Source organism: Otolemur garnettii, unplaced genomic scaffold, assembly GCF_000181295.1.
Source record: "Otolemur garnettii isolate 467f Iridium unplaced genomic scaffold, OtoGar3 scaffold00078, whole genome shotgun sequence".
NCBI classification, from domain to species: Eukaryota; Metazoa; Chordata; class Mammalia; order Primates; family Galagidae; genus Otolemur; species Otolemur garnettii.
Window position 1 is genome coordinate 1,083,259 of NW_003852473.1, and position 11,319 is coordinate 1,094,577.

General features: G+C 41.1%; 1 protein-coding gene and 1 pseudogene across 10 annotated transcripts in view; both read left to right on the forward strand.

The window, feature by feature from the left end:
• The window catches only part of PEX5L (peroxisomal biogenesis factor 5 like), a 186,581-nt gene that overhangs the window by 122,307 nt on the left and 52,955 nt on the right, over positions 1-11,319 (forward strand). For all 10 annotated transcript variants that reach the window (XM_012807913.1, XM_003794273.2, XM_012807912.1 and 7 more), the window contains one exon: positions 4,465-4,560. In XM_012807913.1, coding sequence (XP_012663367.1) covers positions 4,465-4,560 — 96 coding nt within the window. The remainder of the gene's footprint in view (positions 1-4,464; positions 4,561-11,319) is intronic.
• LOC100951467 lies at positions 1,917-2,672 on the forward strand (annotated as a pseudogene).

The window sequence follows — 11,319 nt, forward strand, 5'->3', positions numbered from 1 at the left end:
GGATGCTGATCGGTCTTTTTCTATTCAGCTGTGGTTGATGTGAATACTGCCCCCTTGTGACAGTAACAGGTATGTAAAAAAACACAGAGATGGTAAATCATAGGAAACTTTAATAAACTGTATTGACTGAACTGTGCCATGTATCACCTTTTGTATTATTAAAACTAGTGTTATATATTATTTTCATTAGCAAGCCATCCCTTGACAATGATCGTGTAGAGAAGGACATTAAGAAAAGAAAATATAGTGAGGATTTTTTACAGTATGGTTTTACCTGAATAATTATAGCAGGAATTGAGAAACCGCAATGTGTTATTTGTTGTGAAGTTCTATCAGCCGAATCTATAAAGCTGAACAAACTAAAATGCCATTTTGATAGCAAGCATCCCAGCTTTGCCAATAAGGATACCAACTATTTTAGAAGCAAAGCTGACGGACTCAAGAAGGCCAGACTTGACACTGGCGGCCACAAACAAAACGTAGCAGCTGTTGAAGCCTCATATTTGGTGAAACACCAGAGCTATGAAACCTCACACCAGTGCTGAGGATTTACTGTTGCCAGCGGCCAAGACATTGTTCGAGTTATGATCAAAGATGAGAATTTGTTACAAAATTGAGTGCAATTTCCGTATCTAATAACTTTGTCCGCAGAAGAATAGATGACATGTCTGCTGGTATGCTTGATCAGGTAATCCAGGAAATTAAATCTGCTCCACTTCCAATATTTAGTATTCAGAATTGATGAATCTACAGACGTTGCAAACTGCTCACAGTTACTGGTTTACGTGAGGTATGTTAATCATGGCGACTTTAAATGAGTTTCTTTTTTGCAAACCTCTTGAAATGACAACTACTGCACACGATGTATTTGACACAATTGGTTCATTTCTGAAAGAGCCTAAGATCTCTTGGGAAAAGGTTTGTGGTGTTTGCACAGATGGTGCTCCAGCTACGTAAGGATGTAGATCTGGATTTCAACATTTGGTGCTAAATGAGTCACCAGAAGTCTTCAGAACTTACTGTATGATTCATCAGCAAATATTAGTAATGAAGACGCTGCCACAAGAGCTACAAGAAGTAATGAAAAGTGTCATAAGTTTTGTCAATTTTGTAAAGGGGAGCACTTTAAACAGTCGACTGTTTTCACAACTGTGCAATGAGTTGAATGCACCAAACAATGCTCTGGTATTTCACACTAAAGTGAGATGGTTGTCAATTGGAAAAGTTTTAAAACATGTTTTTGAGCTTCATGATGAACTCAAAACGTTTTTTAATCAGAAAGCAAGACCATGGTTTGAAGCACTTTTCAGCAATAAAAGTGAACTGCAGAAAATAGCTTACTTGGTTGACATCTTTGCCATCTTGAATGAGTTAAATTTGTCACTGCAAGGACCAAATGCAACACGCCTCGATTTGTCTGAAAAGATCCAGTCATTCCAAATGAAACTTCAGCTTTGGCAAAAAAAATTGGATGAAAATAAAATTCACATGTTGCCTCCCTTATCTGCTTTCTTTGAGGAACATGACATTGAACCAGACAAAAGGATTACAATGATAATTTCTGTGATAGAACACTTGCACATGCTTGCAGACAAAATTTCATCATGCTTTCCAAATCTACCTGACACCCCTTGTGCACTTGCCAGAAGCCCGTTCACAGTCAAAGTTGAAGATGTTCCTGAGACAGCACAAGAAGAGTTCCTTGAACTTATTAACAGCAATGCAGCGAGAACTGATTTCTCTACAATGCCAGTTACAAAATTCTGGATCAGGTGTTTGCAGTCAAGTCCTGTTCTGTCTGGGACTGTGTTGCACCTTCTTCTTCCATTTCCAACAACATATCTTTGTGAAACAGGGTTTTCCAGCTTGTTGGTTATCAAGTCTAAATACAGGACCAATCTAGCAACTGGGGAAGCATGGCCAACTCTTGTGGAGTGCGCCTGAGTGGGGAGGCCCTCAAGCAGGTGGATGTCTTCAGGCAAAATCTTTTCCAGGAGGCTGAGGAGTTCCTCTACAGATTGTTGCCACAGAAAATCATATACCTAAACCAGCTGTTGCAAGATGACTCCCTCAATATGGCTGACCTGACCTCCCTCCAGGCCCCACTGTATATCCCCATCCCAGACCCCTCACCCAAGGATGATGAAATAGAAATAGATAAGCAGGAGAAGAAAGACGTCCCTCAGTGTGGATTTCTCCCTGGGAATGAGAAAGTTTTGTCCCTGCTTGCCCAGGTTAAGCTCGAAGTCTGGACTCTCAAAGAGAAATGCATTCTGGTGATCAATGGATCCAGCACCTGATCCCCAAGATTGAGGATGGAAATGATTTGGGGGTAGCAATCCAGGAGAAGGTGCTGAAGAGGGTGAATGCAGTTAAGACCAAAGTGGAAGCCTTCCAGACAACCATTTCCAAATACTTCTCTGAATGTGGGGATGCTGTGGTTAAGGCCTCCAAGGAGACCCATGTAATGGATCACAGAGCCTTGGTGCACAAGCGAGATGAGGCAGTGTATGGGGAGCTTAGGGCCATGGTGCTGGGCCTGAGGGCCTTCTATGCTGAGCTCTATCATATCATCATCAGCAACCTGGAGAAAATTATCAATCCAAAAGGTGAAGAGAAGCCATCTATGTACTGAACCCAGGGCTGGAAGGAAAATAAATGACCTATACTTTGTGTGGATTAAAAAAAAAAAAAGTCTAAATACAGAACTAGACTTGTTATGGAAGATGATCTTCATTGTGCTCTTGCAAAGACTGCCCCGAGAATTTCTGATCTGATGAGAAAGATGCAATCTCAACCTTAGCACGGACATTGGCTTTTTACACATACTGTCGCAAAATGTAGCAAACTGTTGTTGTATTAAGACTGTTGTTACCCATGCTACACCACACTTCAAGACAAAATTTCATTTATTTGTAATTAGAAGTAAATATTTCACAATATATTATTACATATTGTTTTTGTGATTAATCACTATGCTTTAATTATGTTCAATTTGTAACAATGAAAATACATCCTGCATATCAGATATTTACATTATGATTCATAACGGTAGCAAAATTATAATTATGAAGTAGCAACAAAAATAATTTTATGGTTGGGGGTCACCACAACATGAGGAACTGTTTTAAAGAGTGGTGGCTTTAGGAAGGTTGAGAACCACTGATCTAACACAGGGGCCAAGAGGTGGCCCTCCCTGCAGTAAAAGGGCTGAGGTTCCCTCCACCAGCCCCTCTTCCCAGTCCCCAAGGCCTACTGTCTCCCCACTGTAACCCTCATCCTGCAGCCTCCAGGCACACGTGGGCTCCTGTCACTGGTCAGGCCCTGTGCTAGGAATACAAGGGTTACCAGACAAAATCCCTGCCCTCGTGGACCCCACAAGATGGCAGGGAGATAAACAAGAAAACAGATTATGGAGAAAAACTGGAAATGACCTAAATGTCCGTGAAGAGGGATTTGAACAAACTACAGTGATTTCCCTACTGGGAAATCTCTTGGGAAAGAATGAGGTACATCCATTCATACTAAATGTGGAAACTCTCAGGGTATATCATTGAGTGGGAAAAACAGTAGCAGAACAGCATAATGTTTATGTTTCAATTTTATTTTTGGAACACATTACTATACACGTGACTCTAGATGCATAAAGTTTATGTAACTGCAAAGGTCTAGTGCTATAACTGTTTTCCGTGATTGAGTTTTTCAAAAAGAAAGTTTTCAATTTTTGTGAAATTAAAAATTAATAACGTGTTTTAAATTACAGCAGGCTCTGGGGCAGGGTGGCCTCTGAGAATATTTGCATTTAGCTAAGTTAAGATCTGTATCACATTGCCTGTTAATTGTGGCAAAGCAGTTGGCTTAACAGATACGATTTTTATCTAAGTGACTCCTTATTATTTAACAGAGAGAAATATCCTGAGAAATGAGACACAAGACCGTGCTAAGAGAGGAGAGCAAAGGAATCAGAATTCGGCAGAAATATCTTCTGCGCATATGCGGAGAAAAGCCTAGAAGCCACACTTCTGTCTCTGCAGCTTTGATAGTTTTACCTGGGGCTGGCCCTCCTAACAAACTGAAAACTTGAATGGCAGCTCCTAGATCTAGCCTTCTAAGGGAAATCGTTACACATCTTAGTTCTCATTTGGGGAGGTTTACTAAAATATCAATACCTGAAATCTGGAACAATTAAAATAGGCTATTTAGGCGGTACAACCTGAAGATTGGCTTTAATACATCCAGGGCTGAGACACACTCTTGGAAGGGCTCTGCAGACTCGCTCACTCACATTTTGACACCATCCCAGTTTAGGCAACATCATGCCTGCAAAGTATTCCAAAAATGTCATCAATTACAGGTGACTGTCTCTTAAACTCTAGGGAAGTGAGATGGATAAAGAAAAAAATACCTGTATTTTTATATCCTGTGATTCGAATATCATAAAACTCTATTTTTGGTCTATTTCAGGCTCGACTGACCAAAGAACATCGCTGGGGAAGTGCATTGCTTTCTAGAAACCACTCCTTAGAAGAAGAATTTGAAAGGGCAAAAGCAGCAGTGGAGGTAACTTCTTTTAAAAATTAGTTATTTTTCCATTTTATGCTTCTGACATTCAAAAAAAATCAAACTTCAGCAGGGTCCAATAAAATGGATCTTGACTTATAGACATGAAATAACTATGATTATGATCATTACAAAGAGACTTGTTTACAGAGACTTGTTAAAAACATTTGATTTCCCACCCAAATGATGAGTAGAGGTCACCTCTTCTGCCAGCTCTGTGAGAAATTCCGTAGCAATGACTGTCTGGAGTGGCGGCTCAGAAATAACTCTGAGTCTGGACTCCATGGTGAGCCGACGCCGGGTGTTTGCTCAGCCTCTGGAGGCCAAGGTTCAGGTCTCCCATCTTTCCCTCTCTAGCATCTGGTGCAATGTCTGAGACAGAGCAAGTCTTGCTGTCCCTGGGATACTGGATACTTTCCTAACTGGGGGGAACTTGAGTCGTTTTATTATTAAGCGTGTCTGAAACATTGTTGATAATTCAAATGAAATACTTGATTAGAACATGGGTTTCCATATTTAGCCTCCTAATGAGAGAGACAGAGAGAGAAGAGGAAAAAGAAGGAAGAGAAGCCCCTAAAAATCCCAAACACAGAGAAAAAGCAGCTTTTGCTATTTTCGTCCATTTCCTTCCTGGCTCACAGAGCGGTCCCAGACGCTATCTCCAGTGCACATCAGAGCTTTGCTAGATTGCTGTTTGAGAGTGGAGCTCTTCACCAATCTCAAGAATGAACCTGTTAGAACCTCCATTTCTGTTACTGATGTGAAATCTTGCAAATGGAAAGCATTGTGGAATGTGGTTCACTTATGTGGCTTGCCGCCCTAGAATTTAGATGAAATGATTATACGACGAGTGGTCTTTCAGAACTCTATGCTTGAAGTATAAAAAAATTCCATTTGCAGCTTAATATTGAAAGGATTCTTTCAATTCTGGGAAAGAATTCCAGTCATAATTTCATATCTTCATTCAGAAACCCAAGAAGAGAGCACTTACCTCATTAGACAATCTACCCAAATTTCTTCTTTAATTTTAACCTTTTTTTAATTTAAAAAAACAGCTAATGAATATTTAGAGCTCTTGAGCATGACCAACTGATATATTTGGTCGAGACCAGCTGAGTTAAATCAAATTGTTCAAATGCATGGAGCCTGTAGCTCCATTTATTTTAAGTGTAGGTTTCCCAACCATAAGAGCTAATTTAAATTTATCTTTTGAACTCCCAGTGTGTGTAGCTCACTGAATTAGCACTAAAAGGGAATCTTGGGTCAGTAAAGACATTAAAACTTACCTGCTTCCATTTATGAGAAAGGTAATGAATTCACATTCAGAGACTTAATTAGAAAATAACAGATCAACGAGGAAAAAATAATTATCAGATATCTGTATTCACAAAATTAGTTAATCTTAGTTTTGGTAGAGAGAACTTAGAAGTCATCTATTCCTATCAGGCACATAAACTAAAAAAAATTAAAATTAAAATACTTGGCAGGTTATCACCCTGTTTCTATTTGAACTCTTCTAGTTGGGGATAATTCCTTTTTGAAGAAAAACCATTTCAGTTTTGGACAGTACTAATCATCAAAATGTTCTTTCTCATATTATGCTGAAATTAACTACCAGCAACTTCCAGGTTTGTTTGGTCTTGGTTTTGCTCTCTGGAGCAAAGAAGAATTGGTTTAATCCCTTCTCTTTGTGATGCCCACCTCACCTCAGCAAGCCACATCTTTCCCTATCCTGAGACTTGAGCTGTTACTACAACTTGTCACTCATAGCTACATAGCCACATAATCTCATTAACCAATCTAGGCCTCAGTTTCCCCACCTCTGTGGTCCTTTTCAGCTACAAAATCCTCAGAGGCTATAAATTACTTCAACTAGTTATTCTTTCAGCAGACAGGCTACCTACAGGTACTGACTACTGAATAGCTACTACGTGTAAAGAAATGAGCCGGCTTTAACTAGCTGTCTAACGATAGCCGTGTCCAGAGGACCAACTGGAACATATCACTTGTTCCCTCTACTTTAGTTTCATTTCGTCTATAAATTGAAGGACTTGGATTTCTAATACACTAAAAGCCTACGAGATTGAATGAAAAGAATTATAAGTACAATATTCACAGCAAATCAAAACCTGTAAGCAAATTTGCTTAACCAGAAGCTTGTACCAAAAATCTTCCCCAAGGGAATGAGGAGAGATGCTGACAACCAGAAAGTGTGAACAGGTGCAGATAGAACCAAGGGGGAGGGAGGAAGCAAAGGATTTACACTGAGCCGATGGGAAATCGTACCTCCGAAGCTTCACACACACACAGACCATCGACTCCTGATACTGTTCTTACCCAGGGTATTTTGTCAGTCCGTAGCAGAAGACGTAACAATGGGCATCAGTGCTCCGGAGCCAGCCACTTCTTAGAATTTATGCTAGAGAAGTAATCGTGAAAGTTTGCAATAGTTTATCTATAGAGCTTTTTAAAATAGAGAAAATTTGAGAAAAGCCTGAGTGTCCCATGATAGAGCATTTAACTGAATTATATTAGAGCTATATAGCAAAATGCTATGTAACTATTAAAAACAACATTATAGAGAAATATATATGATCATGTGAAAATGTTTACTGATAATTGAAATAATTGCTTATATACTGATAGTTTCACAATATGGTCCTAACTTCATAAAACAATAACAGCATAACAGCTAACGTATTAGAGAATGCACTATGCACCAGGCACTGAATCAGGGTCATTACACAGGTTATCTCACCTAATCCTCACCACAGTCCTGTGAAGAAGGTTACATTACTATCCCCATTTTGCAGATGAGAAATCTGAACTTAAAGACATTGCACAGTCATTTGACCTTTACACATATAAGCAGTTAAGGTAGATTAAGTTATGAACTACCTACATTAAGCAGGTTTAAAAGCCACTATTCTCACCCAGACTCAGTTTCTGGATTCTGATCCACTTCACTGTGTGAACACAAAGTCTGTCTTGGTTCAGTCAAGCTGCTGTTACAAAATAACCTTAGATGGGAGCAGGGGGTTTATAAACAATCAGAATGTATTACTCACAGTTCTGCAGGATGAAAGGTGCATACGCATACAGGACTCACTGTCTGGCGAGGGCCTGTTCCTCACAGATGGTACCTTCTTGCTGTGTCCTCACATGGCAAAGGGCAAAAGAGGCTGACAGACTCCCTCAGACGCCTTCCTTCTATCTGGACACTAATCCCATTAGTAGATCTCTGCCCTCCTGAACTAATCACCGCCCCCACAAGGCCCCACCTCGTAATGCCATCACCTTGGGGTTAGGTTTCAACATGTATTCTCATATTTATCATTTGGGTGAGACACATATTCAGACCACAGCAGAACCTGTGTCCACATGTTAACAGGAGTTATTCTTGGGTGGCTGGATTTGGAGTGATTTTTTTTTTCTATTGGCTTATCTGTATTTTCCAAATGTTCTTTCATAAAGATGTATTATGTCACTAATCAAGAGGGAAATTGCAAGTTATAGACACTATGGTGGCATGTAAGACTCTTAAAGGAGCTAAAAGTGTTTTATTCTTCATTTCAAGATAAGTGAAGATTGGCACTGCAAATTGCCTTCTTCAGAGACAGTTCTGAAAACTAGTGAAATACACATGAAAACCATTCCTGGAGCAAGCTGCATTTTCCCAAAAGCTCTGCCTTGTATTTTTATATCATCTGATTCCAACACTCCTACTATTTCACATTCTATTCCTTTTTTGTTGTTGCTGTTATCAACCGCCTCACAATTGGGCACCTGATCCCCTCCCCACTCCTTCTGCAGCTCCTCAGTCCCTTGCCGAGTTCCAGGGACACGGCCTTTCCCATGGTTCCTCTCCCACACCAAGTTCCTTGCCCACTGTCCTCACCTTCTTTTCCCTGTGTGGGGCGCATTCTTCCCCCAGATCAGGTGACAGGTTCCTTCTTGCATTCAAGTTTTAGCTGGAGTGCCAATGCCTCAGAAAAGATGAACCTAGCCACTCAGTTGCTGTCACATCATAGCTTTGGGGCTTCGTCATTCATCATATTTATCATTAGGTCCTTTCTCATTTGTTTTAATTTATTTGTCTGATTGTTTCCTGTCTTTCTATTTCAAAATGTAACCTCCATGCAAAAAGGGGCCTTGCTCTCGTTTACCACAGTACCTCGATATCTAGAACACGATCTAGTTCCTAGCACACGCTTAAGTATTTGTTGAATGGATGAATGATTAATAATCCCTTAATATGGGTGACACTTCTTTCCTCTTATCTGTTGTTGTACATAAAAGTGTCATATGACTTCCTAACTAACACTATCTTCATTTTATAGTTGACATAAATAATTCTGACTATGCCATACAGATTTCTGCCTGGAACTGTGCTTGAGCTGTCTTGGTCTCAATGTCAGTGAGACAGATGCACTTATAAGAATGCAGGTAGCTCCAACCAGTCCCACTGTGGAGTAGCATTATATTTGATACAGTATGAACTCATTTTTACTTGTACGTTGGGAGTATAATAGACTCCAACCTGGGACAGTGACCAACAAGGGAGACAGCGTGGAGGAAAGGACAACACTTACACCAAACTTACTTAGTGCATGAAACCAGAAGCCTGGAAGGGCATACACTGTTCATGTGCCTGGTGGCAGCATGAGAATGGTGCAGCTGCTGTCTTGTTTCCTGGAGTCTTTTTATTGGGTAGCTAACAGAGTATATGTGCAAGGACGCACAGCCATCAGTAATCAGCAGTCAAAGCTAGGAATGAGAGAGAGGAGGTTACAGCCCCTAGGAAGGTTGGGTAAAGGGTTAACATGGTAGGACGTCTGAAGAGGCAGACAGGAGGTGGGGGGATAGCACGTCCCATCTCCTCAAACAGACATCTCAGCTTCTTTAGCCTAAGCTACTAGTTGATGGTCTCAGCTGCCTACACTGCTGATTTCCCATACAGGGATGGTCACGTAGACATTCACTTTACTGGGCACCTTACCCTGAGTTGGAAGGTCTGTGAGGAAGTCAGCCTGTCCACCTCGCACACTTGTACTAAGTAACACCTGACAAATGTGCAATTTGACTAATGTTTTAGCTGGCATGCCCTAAAATACAGTATCTTTCCCTGGATAAAATACAACTAAGGCCGTACTTACATTTATTGCATATGGTAGATGAGCAGGGAACCTGCTCCTGTGCAAAGGCTGACATTGCTCAACTGTTAGGTCTGGTAAGCATTGTGCAGGTGGGGCTTTTTGCCTCCACACCTTACATTTTATTGAAAAATCACCCACAGATTTATCTCTGCCTAATGTATTGTAAATTTCGGAGAAAGAGATGGTTATTTCTATTCTGAGCTTTTTAAAAAATGCATCTTCCCTAAACAAAGACAAAAGGAGCCTCCTCACAGGGTTTCCTCATAGCCAGCAGCCTAAATGCACCGTCAGCTGCAGCACAGAAGCTGGGAAGGAGCTCCCAGAGCCCAGTGCAGCCCGAAGCTGCCCCTGGGGAGTGGAGATCCCTACAGAGGACTGTGCTGCATCTGCAGAGGACAGAGAAGGTCACCTGGGAAGTCAGCACACCTGCAGCCACAAAGCAAAAATACCTCCTTCGTCACCATTAGCAGGGAGGGAAGGACACGAGCCAGCATCTGTTTTTGTGTTTACCTGGTGTCTAAGTGGCTCAACCTTTAGAGTAAATTGAATTTAGCAACAAACCCTCCTCAGACGTGTTTAAGCGTCTCCTGGTGCTGGGGGCCAGCAATAAAAAATGGAATAAGCCCACCTTTATCCTAAAGGAGTAATGAAGGTGAAGAATGGCAGATATATACGAACCAGGCACTCACTCAAGCTTGCCACGTGGCATAGTTATTATGGGTGTCCTATCTGTCTCCTCCACCAGACCATGACCTCTGACGCCTCCACTGTGTCTCATCCTTCTTCACGTTCCCAGCACCTACAAATTGCTGAATAAATAAGTGAACAAATTAACCATTTATTATTCCACTATATTTATTTCCTCTAAGCATTTCTTCTCTAATAGGTGCTTAAGATATATAACAAACTTACTAACAAAGAATGAACTTTTTGCCCCTAGAATCAAGGTCGTGTTCTGCTTAGCTCCAATATTATTATAATGCATGCTTCATGCATTTTAAGCAATGTTTTCACAGCTCCACTTGTACCCTACGGAGATATTCTTATGAGAAAATTTTTTAAAGGAACAATAAACTATGTAAATGAGGGAAATGAGGACGTACGGGCAAAGGAAAGTGCAGTCCAGTCGTCAGAAGCAGGAAGACAGAGCATGAGTCTAACTCCTTGGGCTAATTGGATAATCCTATTAAATCTTAATAAGAGCCTAACACTTCAGAGCTCTGAAGTCTTCCTGTCCACTGATTCTCTTCCCTTTGGGTTTTACTTGGGTGTCACTTGTGGTAATTTAAAATGTCCACAAAGCCCATGATACTTCCTTCAAAACATGAGAGCTCAATTCCTCTCCTCTTGAGGGGGGCTGGACCTGGTGACTCACTTCTAACAGACCACAAAGTGGAAATCATGGTGTGTGACTCCGAAGATTAGGGCATTAAAGGTCCTAATACTGTGTCCTCCTCACTGCTGTCCCTCAGTCACTGCTCTGGGGAAGCACAGCTGCCGTGTCATGCAGACCCTCGGCAGCCCACACAGGAGGAGCCCAGGGCTTCTGCTTTGTTCCTTCACAGCCAGTGAGGGACAAAGGCCACTGTCCGTGCCATGAGGA